The sequence below is a fragment of the Nyctereutes procyonoides genome, unplaced genomic scaffold (assembly GCF_905146905.1).
Source record: "Nyctereutes procyonoides isolate TBG_1078 unplaced genomic scaffold, NYPRO_anot_genome, whole genome shotgun sequence".
NCBI lineage: Eukaryota > Metazoa > Chordata > Mammalia > Carnivora > Canidae > Nyctereutes > Nyctereutes procyonoides.
Window position 1 is genome coordinate 47,700,761 of NW_026575142.1, and position 26,852 is coordinate 47,727,612.

The 26,852-nt window shown below is 37.7% G+C and overlaps 1 protein-coding gene across 6 annotated transcripts in view; it reads left to right on the plus strand.

The window, feature by feature from the left end:
• Positions 1 to 385: 385 nt before the first annotated feature.
• KLHL24 (kelch like family member 24) overlaps positions 386 to 26,852 on the plus strand; it is a 39,913-nt gene continuing 13,446 nt past the window's right edge. Inside the window, exons 1-5 of one of the 6 annotated variants that reach the window (XM_055308111.1) lie at positions 386 to 494; positions 6,586 to 6,648; positions 14,697 to 15,677; positions 25,573 to 25,757; positions 26,697 to 26,815. In XM_055308111.1, the coding sequence (XP_055164086.1) occupies positions 14,758 to 15,677; positions 25,573 to 25,757; positions 26,697 to 26,815 (1,224 nt within the window). In that variant the 5' untranslated portion in view covers positions 386 to 494; positions 6,586 to 6,648; positions 14,697 to 14,757. Of the gene's footprint in view, positions 495 to 1,007; positions 1,058 to 1,591; positions 1,651 to 1,671; positions 2,058 to 6,585; positions 6,649 to 12,168; positions 12,238 to 14,696; positions 15,678 to 25,572; positions 25,758 to 26,696; positions 26,816 to 26,852 lie in introns of those variants that run through there. The other 5 variants (XM_055308112.1, XM_055308114.1, XM_055308113.1 and 2 more) reach the window with 5 other exon arrangements.

The following is a 26,852-nucleotide window of genomic DNA, read 5'->3' on the forward strand; positions in this document are numbered from 1 at the left end:
TAAAAAGATCTCTATGCTTCGGCCCACGCTCTAAGGTTCTGAGAATTCTTGGTAACGTGCTCTTGCCTTGGGACGTGGCAATAAACATACGACTCAGGTTTCCCACTAGGCTCCTAACATGGATGGAGTTCCTTAACCCGTCTCTAATTAAAACAAAGGGTTTCCGAATCAGCAACCCCTGGATTGGGTCTCCTCACAGTCCGCAATGACACCCGCCCTATAGCGGGACACCCAAGTGGCCCCGGCGGGCGCCCCCAGAGTGGGAACTACATATCCCAGGGTGCCCCGGGGCGGGGGCGCCCACTCGGATTGGCCGTCGGGGTCGGTGACGCTCAGTGTTTTGGCCCGGACGGTCACATGTTTCCTTTGTTGTGAGCTGCGGCAAACACTGGTGGCTGGAGGGAGACGCCGGCGCTGGAGAGAGCGCTGCGCCGCGGGCCGCTCGGGGAGCGCAGGGGCTGCCGCTGCTGGCCGTTTCCAGCCTTCGCCGAGAGGTACCCGGGGATGACAGCTCCGGGAGTAGCCGAGAGGCGAGGAACCGGCCCGAGCCAGGGGCGGAGGGGCAGCTGAGGTCGCCACCGTGGGGGTGTCTGCAGGAGAGAAGCCAGCGTCGGCCGGCGTCTGAGGAGAGATTGCGCCTGGCACTTGCAGGGTCTCTGGGGTGCGGGGTCTCCGGGGCACCCTTGGGGGGCTCTTCAGTTAACGCAGTTAACGGCAGTCCTCAAGGGAGGGCACCCCCGCCTCCTGGCACTACCGCCCCGGAACCGTGGCGTTGCTGGCGCGGCCCGCCGAGGGCGGATTGGGAGGAGCATGGCCGCGGGGGCTGGGGGTAGCAGGTGCGGGTCACCCCGCCGCCCCGGGGGCCGGGGCAGCTGGCGGACAGAGCTGGGCAGACGGGTCCCGCATGTTGCGCATGGGCTTTGAACCCGGGCGGCTCTTTTTTTTTTTTTTTTTTTTTAATGGAAGAAAGCACTGAGAATGCGAAGGTCTCGAGTCAAGCCATTTGGTTTGGCGGGGGCGACCGCTCGTCCTGTTGGGGAGGACTGACGGGGTCAAGGTGGGTCCCAGGGAATCGGTTGCGAAATGTGCTAGGCACCGTCACCTGACCGTTACCCCCGCCCCCGCCCCCACCCCCCGCGAGCCTTTGTTTACCACGGATGGCGGCTGAGCCAGGGCCGGGAATCCGGCCCTAGAGCGACCGTCCCCGGGGAGTCGGGGCGGGCGGGGGCGCAGGCGCTGAGCCGGCCGAGTCTCCGCCTAGCCTCCCCAGCTTCCTACCAGTCCCGGACGCGGTTCCTTAATTTAGTTCCTAACGTCCCCGCCCCCGAGTTCTGGACGCTCCGGGCGCAGAGTGTTACCACGGCGGGGATTGGGCGCCCGCGGCGTGCTGCGGGCGGGACGACGGGGCGTGTTCCGGGTGACGATTGGTGGCTGGCCTGTCGCTCTGCCCAAGCCGTTCCCCCCCGCCCCCGTGAAGGTGATCTGGAGGACGCGCGGGAGCCCGCGGCGCGCGTTCCCCGCGGAAGGGCTGCGGCGCAGGCCGGGCCGCCCCGCTGCCGCCGGGACCGCCGCCGCTCGCCGCCCGAGCCCCGAGGACCGGAACGTTGGCCCCGTTTACCGAGTGTCGCTTCATTGCCGAGGGGGCGGGAAGTCAGTCCTCGGACGAATTTGTTCTTTCTTGCTGGTTCTGTAAACAGGGCTTAAGTAGCGAAATACGGACGAAGAGGCAGGCAGTCAGGATTCGCAGTTGATCTTCGTGATTAATCACTTGGTTTCAAGCGGCTTTTTAAGAATTACGCCTTAGTAGTTGGCAGCTCTAGTCTTTGAGGTCCACCAGCTGAGTTCGATCTTTATTAGGAACGTAAAATAGGTTTAAAACCTGCCTGGTGTCGACTATGATTAAAATTAGCATTCTCCTTAAAAAAAAAAAAAGAAAGATAGCTTAAGGGTATCTTCCTAAAAGTTAAGAGTACGGAAGTATCTGACGTACCCCGGTTTAGATGAATTGTTTTCCTGGTTTAGAGGACTGTGGTCCACTCTTCTATATTAAGCCCACGGTAATTCAGAATTTGAGTAAATTTCAAATGTGTTGTTTTAAAATTGGAAACTAAGGACGTTAATAAAATCTCAAAGGAAATCATTTTAGCCATAATGTGTTGAAGATGCAGTTTGGAGTTAATAGGGTACTTGGGCTTTATCAAATTTTCTTTTCCTGTGAATTTATAGGAATTCACCCAAGACCTAATACATTTCTGTAGAAGTTAGATTGAGTTTCCTGGGTGAAGCAGGAACTGAATATTATGAGCAGTTCGCATTTCTTAGGCATTCTTAATATATTTTTGAAATTCGAGTGAAGATGACTACACCAGAAGGGCAGCTTCTGTGATCCCCAACTATCTCATCACTTGTGCATTGAGGGCACTTAACATATCTAAATAAGTACAAAATGCAAACCTCTTAGGGGTGGTGGAAGGGGAGGTGGGCCGGGGTGGGGGTGACTGGGTGACGGGCACTGAGGTGGACACTTGACGGGATGAGCAGTGGGTATTATTCTATATGTTGGCAAATTGAACACCAATAAAAAATAAATTTAAATTTAAAAAATGCAAACCCCTAACCTTTTTTTAAATCAACATTCAAAAGCCTGCCTATCTCGACAAAGCCTGTGACTTAGTCTCCGAAAAGGAAAAAGAAATATTTTGAGTTAAGGCTGTAAGTTTTAATTTAAATCTTTACTAGCTTTTCTTCAAATTGATAAAACCTAAATGCTTTTTCAAAAACTTTTAACTTCTTGTTTTTCTGTCATTTCATGAAAACCCAGAAGTCAAAACTGTGAAAAATAAATACTATTTATTAAATAAATGATCGCAGTTATTTTTGTGGATACTTTTACCTAGAAATTTGAGACCTCTTTTTTCAAGGTTTGCATTTTGTACTTATTTAGATATGTTAAATGCCCTCAATGCACAAGTGATGAGATAGTTGGGGATCACAGAAGCTGCCCTTCTGGTGTAGTCATCTTCACTCGAATTTCAAAAATATATTAATATTTTAGGTATGGACTGTGCTGAAAAATAAAATAACGTTCATAGGTATATCCATATAAATATATGAAAAATACATTTTGTGTAATTCTAATTGTGTGACTGAAAACGTGGCCATCTGACAACTGTTGACATTTTTAAATCCTTATTCTTTCTACTATTAAAAAACACAATAGCTAAACTTTTAATTGATGAGTTTGTTACTGCCTAAATTCATCACCCAAGGGCTTATAATTTCTCAGCATTTGGCACACCTTAAAGTCTACTAAATTGATGTTTAAAAGTGATTATGCCTGGGGCGCCTCGATGGCTCAGGCAGCTAAGTGTCCCAATTCTTGATTTTTAGCTCAGTCTTGATCTTGGAGTTGTCAGTTCAAGTCCTGCAGTAGACACTACACTGGGTGTGGAGCCCACTTTAAAAAAAAGTGATTAGGCTTTACTCTTTACTCAACAGTTTCTAAACATTATTTCTGTAAATATGTTGTGTCACCACTAAGGCAAATAAAAATCACTGAGTTAAAGGTATTTTTATACATAGAGAAGTCATCTGAAATACTAGATCTCAGACTTGTTTGAGTGGCAGAGCAGAGAGTAGTGTCCTTAATTTGATTTTGAAATAGAACAGTGCATTAAATACCTAAAAGAAACATGTAAGCAGGGTAAAACCAAATGATGTTAGGTTTACACATTAAGTCTAGCAAGAAGCACAAGTAGGCTCAATAGGCAGCTTGATAACAGGTGTGGTATTTGATAATTAACAAAGTTTTTCCTTTGTGGGTTGGGGAATATTAAACCAAAACTTCTAAGGCAAGAGAGAAAAAATGGAGAAATTTGATTTTTTTGTTCTGTGATTTAAGATCATAATCTGTTTTAGTTATAGAACTATATTGTTAAGTCTGACGCTGAGGTTTGTTGTTGTTTAAGATTTTGTTTACTCATGAGAGAGAGCGAGAGAGAGAGAGAGAGAGAGAGGCAGAGACACAAGCAGAGGGAGAAGCAGGCTCCTCACAGGGAGCCCGATGTGGGACTCAGTCGGATCCCAGGACTCCAGGATCATGCCTTGAGCCAAAGGCAGACACTCAACTGCTGAGCCACCCAGGCGTCCCCACTGCTAAGTTTTTCATCATTAGACACTTCTTATTTTTTTTCTCTCATTAATGACAGTCGGTGTATTGACCATTTGAGCTCTAGTAAACGAGATAATCACTACTTGCTATAATCCTAGACAAAGAAATTTAAGTGTCAGTTGGTTTCTGGTGGCTATGGTGGGTAAATACATTCTTGGTGATTCCATTAAGAAATTTAAAATGTTGAAAATAACATCTTGTTTATTAACTATTTCTTAAGTTATTTCATTCAGCTATGTAAAATAAACTCTTCTTCCTCCCCTCAAAAGAAAAGAACAGAACATCTTAAAGACTGGACTTTAAATACTGTATTTGCAAAACTTGGTTCAGGAACTGCTCACTACTAAGAGTAAAGCTTTAAATTGAAATTTTAAGAGTATGAATTTATAGTTTCTAAAAAGTCATTAAATAGAAAGTTTCAAATAAATTAGCTTTTGAGAAAATAGTGTAAAAATATCTGAAATTTGTAAAAAACTGCATGGTTTTATGTAGTGCCATATTCAGTATAATCTTCTAGTCATTTTAAATAATAAACTTACTGTGTTGTACTTTTCTGGCTTTCCTTCTTTTGCTTTACTTTATATCTTTATAGCTTTATATATCTTTAAAGATAAACCTCTTTTTGGTTAGTCTTCTGATTGTCTTTATGTTTCCTGCACTCTAAGTTTGAAAAAATGGAGTAATGTAGAACATAGTATGTGGCAATTCACTATCACTAGTTGTAGGGACCACATTAGTGAAAATATTGGTTTCCTTTGCTCTTTGGTATTTATTAGTCTTTAAAGCTCCTCCTTAATTCACACCATCTTTAAGACTGATGGTAATTTCTTTATTTTGTATAGGATTCCTGCATCCTAAAGGAAAATTAAGCTTGGTTGCAGTATAGCTACATTCTAGATCAATTCTGATATAATAGCTCCTTTGGACTTTGTACACTGACCTCCTCTGTCCCTTGCCCTTACCTATTAGGTCAGTAAATATTACTCTAAGACTCTGCTCAAAATGCCTTAATGAATTGCCTTGCCCTTGTCCTCCTTAAGGTAACTATTCTAGACCAGATCAGTCATGAGAAAATCTCCAATCTGTGTTTTCAGCAAAACACTGAAAATTTGAATCTATTTTAGTATCAGTTCTGGAGTTCTATTCTTTTCTTTCTTTTTTTCTTTATCTTTTTAAATTTATTTAAGTAATCTCTACACCTAGTGGGGGGCTCACGAATTCACAACCTAGAGATCCAGTCACATGCTCTAGTGACAGAGCCAGGTACCCCAACCCTCAGCGTCTTGAATTGGATTTGGATCCAATTTTTGCAACTCCAGTGCCAGACAGAAAAACAAATGTTTCTTCACTTGACTTGGATGCCTGCATTGACCCGGAATTTTATTGTCCCCTGGGAAAAAAAAACACTTACCTAGCTAGGGTTAACAATCTACTAATTTGACCTCGTTGAAATACTCTAATACCAAGGGTAGACATGTTAGACTTACTTCTGAGAGTAAGGAAACATTTCAAAGTAACTTCACAATTGTAGCATAATCAGGGCATAGAGGTATGTGTTTGTGTACATATGTAGGAAAAAGTAGTCCATATCTTGGTTTTTGTGATCAACTTTTGTTATTTGCCTTAACTTGTTAAGACTTTATGAGTTCTATTTGTAGCTATCTGGGCCAGAAACCAGAACTATTTGTGTTTAAATACTATTGCTATTCTGTGCACAGTTCCAAGGTTGTAGTATTTTCTCTTAAGCATTTATCTCCTTCCCATCCACCAAAAGAAAAGTTTATAAAGTCTAACAAAGCAGAAGAAATAATGCAATTATATATTAAAAGGTTTTAAAAATAATTATTTGGGAGTCTGTATGGATCTTTATAACTAAAGATTAAAAACTAAAAATTCTTTCCTGAATTACCAAGACATTTTCTGATACTCTCAAATTGATTCCATAGTTTTATAATACATAATGACTAAACTGTCCATTTTTATAGTGTTGATAGACCAACTCAGAATTATTTAATGGCCCCAAACTCAGATGAGACCTCAATTACCAGACACTCTTCAAATATCCATTGCAGAGTTATCATAGGATACATATTTTGTCCTCTGAGGGCCACCAATTGGCTTGCTATTGACACAAATCTTTGTTTAATCATCTTTCAAGAAACTTTATTCCAAGATGATATTGTCAAGGAAACTGATAAATAAGGAAACTAATTTATATATAAGATAGCATAAAATTATTAATTTGCTTTAAGGAATTGTCATTCAGAAATGATTTTCTACGCGAAAGTAAATTTTTAACCTATGCAGAAGTCAGAAACTGAAGTCTAAAAACTTTTTTCAATGTATTAATAAATAATGCCAACTATGCATTAAGTGATTAGTATCTGATAATATATTGCTGTTCTCTATTTTAGGTGTGGAAATTAAAACAACACAACTATTTTGACTGGGGATTTGATCAAGCAAATGCTAAGAAGGTATTTATAGTGATTTATAAAATATCTAAGGGGTTCCTGGATGGCACAGTTGGTTAAGTATCTGACTTTTGGTTTTGGCTCAGGTTGTGATCTCAAGTTCATGAGATCGAGCCCTGCTTCAGGCTCCATGCTCAGAGTAGAGTCTGCTTGGGATTCTCTCTCCCTTGTATTCTCTCTGCCTCTCCCACTTGTATTCTCTCTCTCTCTCTCTCTCTCTCTCTCTCTCTCTCTCGCTCTCTCTAAAATAAATATATAAATCTTTTTTAAAAACCTGAACATTGTTATTAGAGAATCTAAACCATTTTCCTTTCTTTAACCAGGGATTACTTAAGCCAGTCAGAGTAATGGGGAACAATTCTGTCCTCAAGATCATAAAAGAAAACAGTGTCTTACTTATTTCTGATACCAAATAAAGTATCTATTCTTTTTAACTCCTCCCTAATATCCTCAGTCCCTCTTCTACATTTTTCTCTAGCCTTAGAGATACTAAAATAAGTTATTTCGGATCTTCAGTTTTCTGAGACATAGGCAAAAACTTTCTTTTTTTCTTTTCTTTTTTTTTTTTTTTTTTAATATTTTACTTAGGAGAGACACAGAGAGAGGCAGAGATGTAGGCAGAGGGAGAAGTAGGCTCCCTGCAGGAAGCCCAATGTGGGACTCAATCCCAAGATCCCAGGATCATGTCCTGAGCTGAAGGCGGAGGAACAATCATCAAGCCACCCAGACATCCCCCAAAACAATTTTAGATCCACCTAGCAATCAGGAACTAGGTCTACAACATACATGAGTTCAGTTGGAAATGAACCCTAGAGTTTCTTTAACCAGAAGAATCCTGTTAAGAAAAAATTTCAAGTGAGAGTATCACTTCAGGAATAAAGCACCTGAAGACTTGAGGGAGAGAAAGAAAGATACTAGCTTTTCTAGACAAATCAAGTGACTGGCAATCAGCCCCTGACATGACAGTCTGATCACCCTTGCATTTGCTACCTTTACCTACATAAAACTTTGTCATTATATTTCTTTGGAACAAACATTTTCTTCTCTTATTTTGTCTAGAGATGCTTGCTTAATTGCTTACTTTTTCCTGCAGGGAATGATGATGCTTTGATATTTGCTTAATTTTTTTTTTAAGATTTTATTTATTTATGAGAGACAGACACAGGCAGAGGGAGAAGAAGGCTCTGTGCAAGGAGCCTGATGCGGGACCTGATCCCGGATTCTGGGATCATGCCCTAAGCCCAAGGCAGATGCTCAACCACTGAGCCACCCATGTCCCAATATTTGCTTAATTTTTAGAAGAATTCTGTCACTTATGTTTGCTTGATTATGTATGAATTCGTTTATTAGAAATCTTGAGCCTATATTAGATACTGTACTCTGAGATATGGTTAAACTTGTCTTTACATTTTTAACTATTAATAGTTAAAATACTTCATTTGTGTAAAATGGGAAAACAAAAGCTTGCAAATTACATCTGGAAGCCCAAAAGACACACTTTGAAATGCAGCTCATATTTCTAAAACCTTCCCGTGTAACTTATTTACCCTATCATCAATAGGAAGAGTTTTACATTTTGTTTTGTGGAGACTGGTTAATGGGAGAGTTCTTAGACCGTCTAGAGAAAGTGAGGATGTACAAAAAGCCAGGCCAAAGCTGGTTAGAAGGAAGCAGTTCGGGAAGCCTGGGTGGCTCAGCATTTGAGCACCTGCCTTCTACCCAGGGCGTGATCCTGGAGTCCCGAGATCCAGTCCCTCATTGGGCTCCCTACATGGAGCCTGCTTCTCTCTCAGCTTATGTCTCTGCCTCTCTGTATCTCTCTCATGAATAAATAAATAAAATCTTTAAAAAAAAAAAAAAGAAGGAAACAGCTCGTATCTATGAGATAGCCTCTCTTAACATATAAAGCAGTAAAATATCTTGTTGCTGTTGAATACTTTGTAATAGCACATGATTTTATAGCTGTTCTAATCCAAGATTTTCAGTTTTACACTGGGTGAAAGCAGCGAAAGACCTTTCATCAGTCAAGAGTGAAGGAACCAGCTATGAGGATAACATTTGGAAAATAGGATAAAAAGATAAACCCTTAACTGCTATTAAAGTTTTCATCAGCTTTGTATAATACATAACTCCATCTGCTATCCCTAAATTTATCGGATATAGATACCAGATAACAAATACCACCAGACACAGTAAGATTATTGGATACCAAAAGCAGAGAATCTTTTCGTTTGTTTTCTTACTTGTTCCTTTTAGCCAAAAGGAAAATTCTTGCAGTATGTTATTTGTTTTGCACTTTGTATGTATTCCTTTGCATTGTTTTGCATTCATTAAACACTGAGAAGGGACACCTGGGTGGCTCTCGTCAGTTGGGCATCTGATTTCTGCTCAGGTCATGTTCTCAGGTTTGTGGGATCGAGCTTGGCATCTGGCTCTGTGCTCAGGACAAAGTCTGCTTGGGACACTCTCTTCACTCTCCCCTTACTCTTCCTCCGCTCATGAGCCACTATCGCTCCTGCACTTTCTCTCTCTCTCTCTCTCTCTCAATATGTGAATAAATAAAAAAATCTTTAAATACTGAGAGTACAAAAATGTAGAACAGAAAAGGCATCAAGTTCAAGATTTTTGTGGTCATTAATGCCAGTAATAACAACATCACTAGTCAAAAAAATAATTTGTGAATTTTTTGAACCTGAAATGCAATAAGAATTTAAATTAAGCTGAGTTTGAAGATAAATTTTTTTTAAGATTTTATTTATTTATTCATGACAGACAGAGAGAGAGAGGCAGAGACACAGGCAGAGGGAGAAGCAGGCTCCATGCAAGGAGCCCAACATGGGACCCGATGTATGGTCTCCAGGATCATACCCTGGGCTGAAGGAAGCGCTAAACCGCTGAGCCACTGAGGCTACTCTAAAGATAAATTCTTGATTTGGGAAGTTGACTTGTGACTAAATCAACCATGATTTGAATCTAGCTTGGTGTAAAGCATTAAGGTTAAAATAAGTTATATTCCATATCATGTTTGTTTGTTTATCATAATTGAATGGTTATCACGTGATATTACATGCTTTGAACCTTTTTCTGTTTCAACAACAAAAAATTGGCTTCAGGCACAGGAGATCAGTTTCTGTGTATAACTATTACTGAGATAATTTCAGATTAAAAGCATATTTGAGATATGTGCTGCTGCCCATGAAGAGCTTGTAATTTAGAAGTGATGATTTGTACTATAAGTGAATTTTTACAGTTTAACCCGTGTATATGTGCATGTATTTGTGGATGGCACACACCTGCATAACCCAAGAAGTTGAATGACCTGCAGTGAGGCAAACATGAATTCTAGTCAAGAAAATCTCAAAAGAGATGGGAAGAAACCTCTCCCATTTTTTGGTTCATGATATAATACATTTTAAAACTAATAGTATGGGCTGCCCAGGTGGTTCAGTGGTTTAGCGCCGCCTTCAGCCCAGGGTGTGATCCTGGAGACCTGGGATCGAGTCCCACGTCGGGCTACCTGCATGGAGCCTGCTTCTCCCTCTGCCTGTGTCCCTGCCTCTCTCTCTCACTGTGTCTCATGGATAAATAAATAAAAATCTTAAAAAAAAAAAAAGGGGGGGGGAAAGATCTCATTTGAAAAAAAACTAATAGTAAAATATTTTAAACCTATGTAATTTTATTCATGTAGGTATTAAAATTTACAAAATGAAGAAATTTATCCAGTAATTGACATTGCTCCAAAAACTAGTTATTCATAAGCATTCTCTTAGGTTTATTTTTATTTGTGTGTTTATTTAAATAGGCCTTCTACATGAGTTTCCACTGCTATAACTGTTTCATTATATTATAAACATTGTTACACACATTTAGAAAATAAATGACATATATATTTGGTTTTTTATTATTATTATTATTTTTTAAAGATTTATTTATTTATTTATGATAGAGAGAGGCAGAGACACAGGAGGAGGGAGAAGCAGGCTCCACGCCGGGAGCCCGACGCGGGACTTGATCCCGGGACTCCAGGATCACACCCTGGGCCAAAGGCAAGCGCTAAACCGCTGAGCCACCCAGGGATCCCAACATATATATATTTGAATACTTAGAATTTTCCGTTTGTTTTCTTAAACTTAGAAATGGGGGTAAAGTTTATCCCTATCAGTCTTTCACTTACTTGGTAAATAGTTCCTGCCTATTTAGAAACATCTGTCTTAATCCCGTATATAAAGTCCTAAGGCTGTAAACCAACTCTTTTGTTAATTGTAGTAACAACCTCATAAGATTTTTGGGGTGTTTAAATTAAATCTATATGAAGAGGGATGCCTGGGTGGCTCAGCGGTTCAGTATCTGCCTTTGGCTCACTGCATGATTCTGCAGTCCCAGGATCGAGTCCCACGTCGGGCTTCCTGTGGGGAGCCTGCTTCCTCTGCCTATGTCTCTGCCTCTGTCTCTCTCTCTGTGTCTCTTCATGAATAAATGAACAAAATCTTTTTTAAAAATTAATAGATTTATATGAAGAATTTAGAAAGTTGGGGCACCTGAGTGGTTCAGTTGGTTGGGTGTCCAACTCTTGGTTTTGGCAGGGGTCTTGATTTCAGGGGTGGTGAGATCAAGCCCTGTGTTGGGCTCTCTGCTGAGAGGAGAATCTGCTTGAGGATTCCCTTCCCCCCTCAAATAAGGAAATCTTTTTAATTTTTTTAAAGATTTATTTATTTGGGAAAGAGAAAGCAGGGGAAGGACAGAGGGAGAGCGAAAGAATCTCAAGCAGACTGCCTTTTGAGCACAGAGCCCCATGTGAGGCTTGATCTCATGACTCTGAGATCATGACCTGAGCTAAAATCAAGAGTCAGTCACTTAACAACTGACCCATCCAGGCACCCTAATAAATAAAATTTTTTTTTAATTTTTATTTATGATAGAGAGAGAGAGAGAGGCAGAGACACAGGCAGAGGGAGAAGCAGGCTCCATGCACCAGGAGCCCGACGTGGGATTCGATCCCGGGTCTTCAGGATTGCGCCCTGGGCCAAAGGCAGGCACCAGACTGCTGCGCCACCCAGGGATCCCTAAATATTTTTTTTGAAAAGAGAATTTAGAAAGTGCCAGGCACACAGCAAGCAGTTTAAAAAAAAAAAAAAAAAGGTTAGTGTTGTTGTGTTTTGTATTTTAATGTATATAAGAAAATACAGCCCCCATGATATCGTCAAACCAGTTTATACACACAGATTTGGCTCTGACTAGTTCCTACAGCCTTACCTTGTAGATTTCCAAGAATTTCCTCAGTTTTTACCAGAATTCTTAGAGGGAACCAAAATAACTCTTCTTCCTTCATTTTAGGACTTTTTAAATCCATACAGTCCATATGAACACAGCAGGAATTTCTCTGTCAGCATTCTGCTTCTGAATTCCCCCACCTGCTGATCCCAAGTGAAAATAGTATTTGTTTTACTTGCATCTTTATTCCATTTGTCTGATAAAATTGCTTGAATTTTTTTCTGGTTTTACCTGCAAAATTAGGAGATAAATAGAGGAATGGAAGAAAAAAAGATGCTGTGCGTGCAAACATTTAGGTGTCCTTCACGTTATTACAACCAGGTACTTTTCCTTAACAGTAGGAATAGCTTGGTGTACATCTGCCCAGGGAAAATTCTATCATCTAGACTTGTGGAAGATTAAGTGCTAATTTATATGAAGAGATAAAAATTTCATGGAAATTTAAGTGGGAACTGTGCTGTCTGTACCAGTGTGGCATCATATCACCTATGCTACCTTATTTTTTTTGTGAATATGCTTTATCTCAACTATATTTTTTTAAAAAACTCAACAGTAATATCTTACATCTCTGAAAACCATAGAGCACAGTATCCTGACGGTGGTAGGCTAACAAGTATTTGTTGATGATGCTAGAAGTGGAAGTGACAAACTCAGGGAATTGATGAAAATTGGAAGTAAGTAGTGAATATTGTGACTAGGATATCTGGGTCATTAGAGTGATTGAGAAAAGAAGGCAAATATAATAAATCAGCATATGAAAAACATAATAGAATGAGTTGCTTCTTGATTTTTATTTCATGTTTTCTTATTATGTCACATAAAGGTTTTTAACGGGGGGTACAATTTTTTATGTGATAGGGTATACAAAATACAGGGTTTTTTTTTTTAAGATTTATTTATTTTTAGAGAGTACATGCATGCACATGAGCAGGGGGAGGGGCAGAGGGAGAGAATCTTACAAGCAGACTCCCTGCTGAGTGCTGAGCCTGATGAGGGTCTTGATATCAAGACCACTGAGATCATGACCTGAGCTGAAGCCAGGAGTTGGACATATAATCAACTGAGCCACCCAGGAACCCCACAAAATACAGTCCTAAATTAAGATTGTTAATCTCCAGTCTTGATTTTTTTGTGGCTTATGAATGTAGGACAGCATTTTATTTGGGGGTTATCTTTGATGTCCATAAACCTTTATGATGCCATAGTTAGGCCTGGATGTCTATTGAACTATTTCTGAAAGAAGCTGAGAGCTTTAGAAGGAATTGTATATGAGATTATGAGAGCATAGGAATAGTTGAGATTCTGAGTGCTCTTAAGCTGGTTACAGATAACATTTTGGAACACATATTAACTTATGGTGATGTGTGGGATCCCTGGGTGGCTCAGCGGTTGACCATCTGCCTTGGGCTCAGGGTGTGATCCTGGAGTCCCGGGATCGAGTCCCATATCAGGCTCCCTGCATGGAGCCTGTTTCTCCCTCTGCCTATGTCCCTGCCTCTCTCTCTCTCTGTGTCTGTCATGAATGGATGAAGTGAAATCTTTAAAAAAAAAAACAAACTTATGGTGATGTGAAAAGAAAGTAACAGTAGGAGAACCACCTTAAGAATCAAAATTTAAGGGACAACTGGGTGGCTCAGCGGTTGAGCATCTCTCTTTCACTCAGGGTGTGATCCTAGGATCTGGGATGAGTCCCACATCAGGCTCTCTGTGAGGAGCCTGCCTCTCCCTCTGCCTGTGTCTCTGCCTCTCTGTCTCCCATGAATAAATAAATGAATCTTTAAAAAAAAAAAAAAAGAATCAAAACTTAAGAGAATTGTAGCTATAACCCAGGGCCTCAGTCCATTAGTTTATCTATTCATATTCATTTCTGACAGTTCGGAGATGTTTCTTATTAGCTAAAGGGAAAGAAGGATATAGATATGTGTATTTTAAAGATCTGAAAACAAAACACTACATTTTTCTAGTGGAAAGGAAATAGTGAAATAGAGAAAAAAATATAGATCACTTAATATTTTGGCATATGTGCCTCCCTTTTTCTTTCCCTAATATATGCTGATACATTTTCTATTTTTATATGTTTTATGATCTGTTTTATACTTTCTGATTAATACTTCCTTGTGTCATTAAATAGTCTATATAATTTTAAATGACCACATAGACTATCTTCAAACCTCAAGATGCAGTAGGGTTTAAGTAATCTATTCCAGGGCATTTAGATTTTTATAAGTATTTTCTGTTAATACAGCATTGAACGTTTCTGTAGATAAATCTTTCCACATATTCCTGATTATTTCCTGAGAATAGATTGTTAGAAAGGGGCTTGCTGGTCAAACAATATACTTTTTAAGTAATCTCTATACCCAACATAGAGCTCGAATTTACAACTACAAGATCAAGAGTTAACATGCTCTACTGACTGAGCCAGCTAGGTGCCCCAATGTACGTTTCTTTCAAGGCTATTGATAGATATAACTGAATTCTTCTTTTATAATACCATATTAAGATAATAAACATTTACATTAGGGTTCTGAATGTAGTCAAATTCTTTGTCTTATAGCATTCCAACTTAACTCTATGGTCAATAGATAAAACCCAATTGTGTAAAAGGAGACAAGTTTTTATTTATCAATTTTTATTAAAATGAGAGTATTCTAAGTAAGATATATTAATTATGTGATTTTGTTGTAGTGTTTACACCAAAATGAGACTATGTAGTTTGAATGCTGCATTTTTTTATATGTTGAAATGTGTTTTTGTTTTGTTTTGTTTTTTACTTTTAGCCACATAAAAAGGATCCTTAACAGTCATTTCTCAACAATTATATAGTCAACTGATGTAACAATGGTACTAATATTGGGACGAAGACTAAACAGAGAGGATCTCGGGGTGCGTGATTCCCCAGCAACTAAGCGTAAAGTTTTTGAAATGGACCCTAAATCTCTGACAGGCCATGAGTTTTTTGACTTCTCTTCAGGATCATCCCATGCTGAAAATATACTCCAGATATTCAATGAATTCCGAGACAGCCGCTTATTCACAGACGTCATCATTTGTGTGGAAGGCAAAGAATTTCCTTGCCATAGAGCTGTTCTCTCAGCCTGTAGTAGCTACTTCAGAGCTATGTTTTGTAATGACCACAGAGAAAGCCGAGAAATGTTGGTTGAGATCAATGGTATTTTAGCTGAAGCTATGGAATGTTTTTTGCAGTATGTTTATACTGGAAAGGTAAAGATCACTACAGAGAATGTACAGTATCTTTTTGAAACATCAAGTCTCTTTCAGATTAGCGTTCTTCGTGATGCTTGTGCCAAGTTCTTAGAGGAGCAACTTGATCCTTGTAACTGCTTAGGAATCCAGCGCTTTGCTGATACCCATTCTCTCAAAACACTCTTCACAAAATGCAAGAATTTTGCATTACAGACGTTTGAAGATGTGTCCCAGCATGAAGAATTTCTTGAGCTTGACAAAGATGAGCTTATTGATTATATTTGTAGTGATGAACTTGTTATTGGTAAAGAGGAGATGGTTTTTGAAGCCGTCATGCGTTGGGTCTATCGTGCTGTTGATCTGAGAAGACCACTGTTACATGAGCTCCTGACACATGTGAGACTCCCTCTTTTGCATCCTAACTACTTTGTGCAAACAGTTGAGGTGGACCAATTGATCCAGAATTCTCCTGAGTGTTATCAGCTGTTGCATGAAGCAAGACGGTACCACATACTTGGGAATGAAATGATGTCCCCAAGGACTAGGCCACGCAGGTGAGAAAATGATTTATAAATGAACTACAACATAATTATCAAAAGTTTTTATTTTTAAAATATTTTTTAGCCTCCTGAGTGAAATCTCAGAGTAGTCATATGTATTGTCTATGTGTGGCTTTATATAATCTATAATACTGTTTTTGGGTTATGTAAATGATTAAAATGTCTCTCCCTCCCCCCCTAAAAGTTTTTTTTAAAAAGTCTCTCCCAATGAAGACTAGATTCAACAGTAGCATTCTTTGTTATTCTGAGCTATGAAGGGGTATTCCAAAGTGTCTTTACAACTATGAATGCCTCAACGTATTTCTGCTTATTTCTCTTAATCTTTGTAGGATCTCAAATCACTCCACTTTTCTTTCCAAAGAGTCTTTGGAGATAAAGTAGACTAAAGACTTTAGTAGACTCTCTTGTACTGCCTCTACATATAAAAAACAATTGGCTGGGTTGCCCTCGAGGCTAAGTTGGTTAAGTATCTGACTCTTGATTTTGGCCTCAGGTCATGACCTCAGGGTCCTGAGATCAAGCCCCACATTGGACTCTGCATTCTGAGGTCTGAGATTTTCTGTCTCTCTAAAATAAAATTAAATTAAATAAATAAGTAGATGAATAGGCAAATTCACAGACTTCCTTCTATCCTAACAGATGACTTGAAGTATAAAGGTGAAGTAAGTAAGCTGGTATATATTGGGTGGATTTTGGATGTAAAACCCAGGTTTCAGATCTCTTCTTATTGCCACAGTTATTTAATGTCAATGTCAATTTTTAAATTTTTTTCTGATTTTTTTTTTTTAAGATTTTATTCATTTATTCATGAGAGAGAGAGGCAGAGACATAGGCAGAGGGAGAAGCAGGCTCCATTCAGGGAGCCTGATGTGGGACTCGATCCCGGGACTCCAGGATCACGCCCTGAGCCAAAGGCAGGTGCCCAACTGCTGAGCCACCCAGGCATCCCAATTTTTTTCTGATTATATAAATTATATTATTAAAGAGAATTTGGAAAATTTATGTTTAGAAGTAGGAATTTAGTTCAGTATTATACTTGTATTATGGTACATTATTTCAGTAAAACATACAGATTTTAATTCATAAGCTATAGAAAAATAATATCCATGTCTTAATATTTGAAGGAGTAATATTAAATGTACTATACTATGAATAAGCAAGAAATGGCTATTGTGAGAAATAAATTGTGGTAAAAACATACAGCATAAATGTATCATCTTAACCAATTTTTTTAATAAATTAATTTTTTATTGGTGTTCAATTTACCAACATACAGAATAACACCCAGTGCTCATCCCGTCAAGTGTCCCCCTCAGTGCCCGTCACCCATTCACCCCCACCCCCCGCCCTCCTCCCCTTCCACCACCCCTAGTTCATTTCCCAGAGTTAGGAGTCCATCTTAACCAATTTTAATAAGTGTACCACTCAGTAGTGTTAAATATATTCACGTTGTTGTGAAACTGGTGATTTTTATTTTCTCATATTATCTCCACTTTTCCTATAAATTTACTAGAACATAGCTCTCAAACCAAAATTTTAGCTTTGATATTGATTATTATTGTTTTGGAATGTGATTAAAATTCAGCATATTATGAAGATAGCACCTCTTTAAAATCTACACTAGTTTGAATATAGCAAGATTTAGTCTGTTTCCTCATATCTAAAATGAGAATGATGATAAATAGTATTTATCTCACAGGCTCTGCCACTGAAACTATTAAATGCAATCATCCTTAAGGTACTTGTCATAGAAAGTGGTGCATAGAAGTACTTAAAAATTATTATTTATGTAGTGTAACATAAGTCTGACTGACTTTAAGAAAACTCCAAGAGCACCTGGTTGACACTGCTAGTTAAGTGTCTGACTTTTGGTTTCTGCTCAGGTCCTATCAGGATCTTGAGATCAAGCCTGGCGTGGGGCTCCTCTCTCAGCTCACAGTCTTCTTAAGACTCTCTTTCCCTCTTCCTCTGCCCCTCCCTCCCCTACGTGAACATTCATGCACATGGTCTCCCTAAAATAAATTTTAAAAACTCCCAGTACTTAACAGGCTGATCTGTTTATAAATTGGATACGATATTGGGTGATTATTACAAAAACTAATGTAATATTTCTTTGTATTTGGGTTACAGTGCATGTTTTTCTTCAAAGTCAACTGAATTTAGTGAAAATAATTGCTTTATAAGAAAAATATACTTTCAGTTTTTTAACAAAGGACAGAAAACATTTAATTTTCTTATATAAATATATTAATTTTTTAAGTTGTTACTTTTTTAAGGACTATTAAGAAAATTGAGTATTTTTTTTCCAAACAAAATCCCCTTACAGCAGACAGAATGGTTTTGGGTCAAACAGGACTGATAATAACTTTCCTGTGTATATCTCCTATATATACATAGGATTAGAATTAGAGACCAAGGAATATATGTTATAAAATCAAATGAAGTTATTTATTATTAACATTATTTATAAAAATATGACCTAAATGAAATAAGATTGCAGCCTAAAGGTCTTTAGGCTGGGGCACCTGGATAGCTCAGTCGTTTAGGCATCTGCCTTTGGCTCCTATCATGGCCCAAAAGTCCTGGGATTGAGCCCCGCATCATGCTCCCTCCCCAAGCAGGGAGCCTGCTTCTCCCTCTCCCTCTGCCCTTCCCCCTGCTTGTAAGCTCTGGCTCTATCTCTCTCTCTCTCTCAAATAAATCTTTAAAAAATAAAAAGTTAATTAGGCCTACATAATAAATAGATAATTTTTCAATTCACTTATATATATATTTTTAAAGATTTTATTGATTTATTTCAGGGGGGGGGGAGAGAGAGAGAGAGAGTATGCGCAAGCATACATGCACATAAGAGCAGGAGGAAGGAGAAGCAAACTCCTTGCTGAGCAGGAAGCCAATGTGGGGCTCCATCCCAGGACACTGGGATCGTAACCTTATCCCAAGGTAGACGCTTAACTGAGCCACCCAGGCACCTCTAATTTTTTTTTTAAGATTCTATTTATTCATAGAGACAGAGAGAAAGAGAGAGAGGCAGAGACACAGGCAGAGGGAGGAGAAGCAGGCATCATACAGAGAGTCCGCCGTGGGACTCGATCCAGGGTCTCCAGGATCACGCCCTGGGCTGCAGGCGGCGCTAAACCCCTGTGCCACTGGGGCTGCCTAGGCACCCCTAATTTTATTTGATTTGTAAAAATGTATTTTTCATCCAATTTCTAAGGAAATCAATCCATTTCATACAATGAAACACATCTATATATATGATTGCGATGTCATCTTTCTTTAGGGGGCAAGTAGGAAAAAACCAAACTATAGTTACATGGAATTTGCAGACTATTGTAATAAGTATAATAGAAGATATCTCTTTTATGTAGATATTGCATGAGGAATGTAAAGAGAAATCCTTTATTTTACAACTCTACCATCACCTCCTATTCCTTATATTCCTTCACTTACCTGTTACTGCATATTAGTACCAATCACTAGGAATTTGATTATCTGAACAATGTGTATTGTTTGTCAGGTTTCCCTCTTTCTGAGAAACTCCAAACTTCTTTGAAAGAGTAGTCATGTCTCTACTTCAACTACAGTTCACTCTTTTGACTTTCTCTGCAGTCACTCTACTGAAACTCCTCTCAATCAGGCCATCATTCACCTTCTATTTGTTGTTAGCCTCTTTTCAGTCTTTATTCACCTTGATCTCTCTTTAGGAATTGACTTTATCAATCACTTTACTTTTTCTTGGAACTCCTCTATTAGCTTCCAGAACATCATTTTCCTCATGATCCTCTTTTCCAGCTGCTCTTTTTCCATTTGATGGTTCTATATCTAGCCTTCGAAATGTTGATGATCCCCTTGGTTCACATCTCTCTGTCATGCCTTATATCACATCTTCCTAGGTGTTCTCATCTACTTTCTTGGTTTTAATTACCATGCATGCTATTGACTATCAAACCTATAACTCCAGTCCAGATTTTTTTTCATTTATTCATCTACTCATTCAACCAATTTTTTAAAAATTTTATTTGTCTGTTTATTTTTAGTTTAGGATGTGTCTTTAAAACAGTAACATAGTCAAAATAGCATCCCACTTAAAGTTAATATTTCTTTCATATTAACTAATACCCAGTCCATAGTCATATTTCTCCAATCTTTTGCAAACTGTTCTTTAATGAACCTTGATCCAATCCAGGACTACTCATTGCATCTGATTATTCCCATGAAGTCTCTTTTATTCCAGAACAGTTTGTTTTTCATGATTTTAACTTGCTGAAGGGCAAGTTACCCAGAAAAATATTTCACCTTCTATATTAGGTTGCTTCCTTATGCTGCCACTTAGCTGAATTTAGCTGTGTTTCCTGGAAACTAGAAGTTAGCTCTACAAACTTCAGCTTGATGGAGACAAGTTAAATATTTTTGACTAGAGTTCATCCTAGGTAATGTGTATATTGCATTGCATTGCATTAGGAGGCACAGCCTATCTGGTTGTCCCACGATTGCTGATGCAAAGATTAACTCTAGATTGGGATGATAACAGTCTGTTCCCATCACTGTATAGTTAGGTCATAGTCCTCACATCAGCCAGTATTTCTTCAGTGTTTACCCTGTGCCAAGTGTTGTCCAGAGTTCAACCCATACTGAATATTCTACCTATATGTACCCAAATGTCTCTTAAATAAGAGAGAAACACCAACATACATTATATTAAAAACAGAGTATGATTGCAGTTACCTAGAAAGAGGATATGAGCCAATTGAAGAGCACAAAAGCTTTGATAATCTGCACTACCAGTTGTAAACCCTTGGGAGAAAAAACAATAGAGACCAATCATAGGAATGCTAGGAATAGTTGTCTTTTATTGATATCTATTATGCAACTTTAAGAATAGTAAAGCTGGGGATCCCTGGGTGACTCAGCGGTTTAGCGCCTGCCTTCAGCCCAGGGCGTAATCTGGGAGTTCCAGGATCGAGTCCCACATTGGGCTCCCTGCATGGAGCCTGCTCCCTCTGCCTGTGTCTCTGCCTGTGTGTGTGTGTGTGTGTGTGTGTGTGTGTGTGTGTGTCATGAATAAATAAAATCTTAAAAAAAATAGTAAAGCTTAGGAATAGTTGTCTTCCTATTAATACTATTATGCAACTTTAAATCTCTACTAATACATAATGCTATTTTTTAATAAACAAGTACAAGTATCATGATGTGTTCAGAGTAATGGCTTCAGAATCAGGTGTGGTCTAGGATCTGGCTCTGCAAATAGTTATTCCATGACCTTAGGCAAAACATTGCAACTTCTTTATCCATTTTCTCATCTGTAAAATAAGCATAATACCACCTCATAAAATTGTGAGGATTGGAAATACAGTATGAAAAGAACATAAGCTGGTATTTCACACAAAAATGCACATAAAAATTTTTGCTTGTTTCATAAGGAAAATAATCAAAATTTTTACAGAATAGGAAATGTAGTTTGAAAGACAAGAAATACTTGATATCAAATGGTTTAAGAATAATTTGTTCATCCCTGTGGAAAAAAATTGACACTCTTTGCCACATTCCATTGAGCAATAGAGATAGCTAAGATTTAGTAAGCTTGTCATTTTGAGATTGGAGTCAATTAAGTACTTTTTTAATACCTTCTACTATCTCTTATCTAACAGTCAGTTAATATATAATGAAAATTATGTCCATAATGAAGATGAGGTTCAAGTTCCTATTGGAAGCCAAACCATATTATAATTAATATTATTTTTAAGAGCCAAAGGTAGAAGCTCAACTGTTGAGCCACCCAGGTGCCCCTGTTCTAATCCCTCTTAAGAATGATAATCTACTGTATTATAGGATGCATAGTTTTACCATTTTTCTACATGTTCATTTTTAACTTAAACATTTTTCATAGAAGTATACATTAAGTCTCCCTCATCCGACCCTTGATATATCAGTTCTCCCCAAAGGATACCAGCATTAGGAGTTTTCTGAACTCTTTAAAAATATTCTTTGCATATGGAAGTAGATGTGTATATATACACACACAAATACTTCCCTACTTTTTTACTTCCCTACTTTTTTGTATGCATTCAGTTTTCCACCTTGTTTTCATGATTTTTAAGTGTCTTGGAGATTATTCCACATCAAAGCATACAGATATTTAAGTTAGTCTACTCAGCATATTCTCTTACTATGGACAAATCACTAAGTGGGAAGCCAAGTTTTCAAAGGTTGTTGGCAAGCATGGAATCCAAACAAAGGGAGTTAATAGATCTTTAGAACTGGAGTCCTCTCAGCTAGTAAAACTTGAGGAAGTCTCATCTCATCCACCATAAAAATCTTCTTACCAAAGAACCAGTAATGTTCAAGTTAACTAAGATTCTCTTTCCCTTAGACAAGAACTTGAATAGGCACAAGAGATGTTTGCCTCTGTGATTATTTACTTTTTCATTCATTTACTTATTGCATCTATGATTAACCAATCCCTCTTTTTGATACATAGTTCTTTAGATCTATTCATACAGTTTAGTAACTGTCATACCTTACAGACTAGAGAGCCATGTAGTCTCTTTAGGGCTTCAAGTCTCATATTTCTATTTTATTTTGTTTGATGGGTCAGTTTTCAGATATTTTGAGTCTTGGAGTGGTGAGTAGATCATATTACTAATATCTTTCCCTTCTTTCTTCCAATATCCTGCTATATTGAAACATTGCCTTTCCTATTGTGCTTTTTAAGTATGTTCAGTTATTCTTCTCATTAACCATTAACCATTGCACTGACTCCTTTTATTAATGAGAGTTAGTTTAGCAGTTCACCTGTCTCTGGCATATATTGCATTAATAATAAGTAGGTCTGTTATGTCAGCCAACAAGTCCTGTATTTTGCCTTTTGAGATTCTTAACTGAATCTCATAATTATATGTTTTGTTCATACAGTTTAGAATGTCCTATGGATTTATAATTATTTTATCTTTCATATAATGTAACCATTCTAACACAGCAAATATTTTATCACATCAAAATCAGAATTTTCACTTTAAAGCATTAATAAAATAAAGTAACATTCATTTTAAAAAACAGATTGAATGGGCTATCCAGACTTTTATTCATCTTACGCTATCATCTTGACTGCCTTTTTTTCCAGGTGCTATTATCAGCTGGAGTGACCTGTTTCTTTTAAGGCAATCTTTTCCCTGCTTTAGATAAAAATTTTTCCAAGCTCAAGAAATAATTTTTTTGGAGAGAGACAGCATATGCATGCAAGCAGAGAGAGGGGCAGAGGGAGAAAAACTCAAGCAGACTCCACACTGAGCTGGCAGCATGACTCAGGCTCAATTCCACAACCCGAGATCATGACCTGAGCTAAGACCAAGAGTTGGACACTTAGCCAACTGAGCCATCCAGGCACCTCTAAAAATAACTTTTATTGGGTTAACAGTCTCTAATGAGAATACTAGACTTGTCTCTGATTTGGTTGCAAATAAGACCTTCAGTACAGGCAAAACTACAGTTTGTTGATCCTTTCAGATAAAAACACATTCCTGGTAGACACTGAAGTAATCCTTTATTTAGTGGGACCAATTGTTTTAGTCATTAGGTGTTTTGTTTTGTTTTTAGTCATTAGCTTTTTGTGCTATTTTCTCTTTTTGTTCCAAGGTACAAAAACAGACAATATATGCTTATTAAGCTAAGAAGTCTTGAAAAAGGCAAGCAAGTTTAAGCAAAAAGAAACCATAAAATAAATCAAATATGGGACGCCTGAGTGGCTCAGTTGGTTAAATGTCCCACTCTTGACTTTGGCTCACATCGTGATCTCAGGCTTTTGAGATTGAGCCCAGTGTGGAACCCCATGCTAGGGAGTGGAACCTGCTTAATATTCTCTCTCCTTTTCTCCCTCTGTCCCCCACACACTGCTCTGCCCTCTGTCTATAAGAAAACAAGAATTTAAAAATAAAATGTTATAAAGAAAGTGTAAAACAGTGGTTGAACCCCAATAACAGTGTTTAGCAACTTTTGTTTTGAGCAATTGATAAATAAGGCTTTGAGGAAAATAACATGAATTTGTTCAAGAAGTATTTTAAGTATAATTTTAGGAAATGATAACTTTTATGGAAAGAAGGAAAAGTTAATCATATCAAGTATCTGGTGTTATTCCTTATTTACTTTAATAGTTTCATTTTGCAATTATTTGGAAAATAGCATTGATAATATTTCAGTCCTTCTAATAAAGTTTTACTGTATACTAGATTAGGGTTATATGATTTACTGGGTTTACTACAAAAAAGTAGTTTTTATTGCATCTATGAACAAGAATCTGTACTACAATATATTTTTCTGATTTTATAATGGAAAAGTGTGCCTGGCATGGGACAGATGAATGATTATTAGCTGAAAAAGCTGTGAGTAAACATAGCTAAAATATAGTGTCTCTGTTAAAGTGGCATACCAGTATTGCTTAATTTTGATTTTTTTTCCTACTGTAATTGTGAAACATCATAGTGACTAAAACTACAAATCAGTATTCTGATGTGGTATTTTTTCCTTCCACATTTAAGTTAAGAGAAGAGGGATTGTTAGCATTTTGCTTCATGAAATTAAAATTGTAACAACCATAAAATGTAGTTACAGGAACTTTTCCACTTCAATTATATTTGTGACAAATTACAAAATCCAAAAATTTTAAAATTCCAGATTTTATATTGAGCCTTATGAGTAACAAAGAACCTGGATAAACTTTTAGTTTTTCCTTATCTATCTTAAATTTAAACTACAAAATAAAAAGTCTATTAATATAAACCTTAGGATTCTCTTAGTGCTCTAAATGTTTTTTCCACTCAAAAAAAATAGTCCATGCTCATTATCATTTTGAAAATTCGTGTTGATAGAAAAAAAGGAAGCCATACTATCTAGAGATATCATTAGCACCTTGGTATATTCTTTCCAGACACAATTTTTACATAGTATTGATCAGACCTTCTGTACAATTGTTTGTGTTGCTTTTTCCTTTCACATTCTTTGTTATAAACTCCGTTAACACTTTTAAGTGACTGCTCAGTGTTTTAATTCAGATTAGTTTAATTTACTTTAAAAATTATTTTAGGGATCCCTGGGTTGCGCAGTGGTTTAGCGCCTGCCTTTGGCCCAGGGCGCGATCCTGGAGACCCGGGATCGAATTCCACGTCGGGTTCCCGGTGCATGGAGCCTGCTTCTCCCTCTGCCTGTGTCTCTGCCTCTCTCTCTCTCTGTGTGTGTGACTATAAATTAATTAATTAATTAATTAATTAATTAATTAATTAATTTTAAAAATAGTTTCTGAACAAATAAATATACTTCTTTAAAGGGTACTTGGATTATACTATGAATTAATTTTTTTAGAACTAGCAATCCAGGGCACCTGGGTGGTTCAGTATGAACTCCAGGTCTTGGGATTGAGCCCCCAGCATTGGGCCCCTCTCTCTCTGCCCCTCCTCCTGCTCTTGCTCTCTCAAATAAATAAATAATATATTTTAAAAAAAAAGAACTAGCGATCTGATGAAAAAGCACCATTTTCCTACATTATCTGTGGCTATGCATATCTGAATTACTACAAGACTGCATTTGAAAGTTATTAATACTAGGATTCCAGTTTAGTTAGGTAGGGTCTTTGGACTGCTTTACAATTTTTAAGGCAGAACGCCATAGAAAAGAAAAGATCCATCCATAGGAATTTCTGTGGAAAATGATGTCACTAAGTCCCTTGCAAATGTTTGTTTTCAAAGTCATTGGCAGCCTGTATTATTTGGCACATGTTCAGAGAATAAACTGTTTATAATAGTGTTTTACTTTCTTTATGATAATGATATGTTTTTAGAGTTTTCAACAATCTTGAGTGTATTTTATTATTTATATATTCTTATAATAATTATTTTAGGTCAACTGGCTATTCTGAGGTGATAGTTGTCGTTGGAGGCTGTGAACGTGTTGGAGGATTTAATCTTCCATACACTGAGTGCTATGATCCTGTGACAGGAGAGTGGAAATCTTTGGCTAAGCTTCCAGAATTTACCAAATCAGAGTATGCAGTCTGTGCTCTAAGGAATGACATTCTTGTTTCAGGTAAATGGAGAATAATTACAGTAGCTACTTTTAATATGAACACAGCTTGGCTGTTTAAGTAGTAGTGTCTCAGAAGAAAACCGTGAAAGTGAATATGCCCACTTTCAGCAGAAGAGTTTATACAACAAATAAAACCAAGAATGACTTTTTTCTCTTAAAAACAGGCTCAAGATGATCCAGAGTAATTTATAAAATATCTGTCAGAAAAGTACCTTTAATCATATTTCAGATGCTCTCAAATGAATATAGAATATAATTTTTAAAACTTTTACTTGTTAATTTTGTTTAAAGGAACACAGTAAAGTATGCAAAGTGAAAATTACTTAAAGAATTAATTAAGCATCTCTGATCTACCCAGGTTTTCTGAAATTCTACCCAAAGTTTATGAAATAGGATTTTCCTTAAAATTCTTAACTTCTTTTATGTGATGTTACATCTAAAATCTAAGACAATAAAATGATAGACTTACACAAAGTATAACTACATTATCAATGATCCTAAGACTATTATTTGGTTAACAATTTTACCAGCTTCGCAAATTACTGTATTATACGTTGAACAATATAATAACACATACTTTATTTTGTGTAATAAAATACTTTTGAAAAGATGGGTGATTTTTAAAAATCTTTTAAAAATAATTCTATTTTGGTGCTTCTGATGTCTGATTCAGGTTAATAAGCTTACACGTTTGTAAAAATCATACTCTGCATTTTATTATTTGGGGCCTATATTTTTCAAGATAACAATCAGCAAAGTTTATATCTGCTCTGTGGAATTGTTTCCATTAACCTTTAAGAGGATCTTTGTGTCATTTATTGAACTGAATTCAAAATTCTTAGACTGGGTGAATAAATCCTATGTTTTAATTATCTTTGCCATGGGGATAAGCCCCTTGGGGATATTTTTGTTATTGTATACATTGTTTTTCATTTAAAGGTGGAAGAATCAATGGGCGTGATGTATGGATTTATAACTCACAGTTAAATATTTGGATCAGAGTTGCTTCTCTAAATAAAGGCAGATGGCGTCACAAAATGGCTGTCCTCCTTGGTAAAGTAAGAGAAACCACTTTTTATTACTATTGCTGGCACA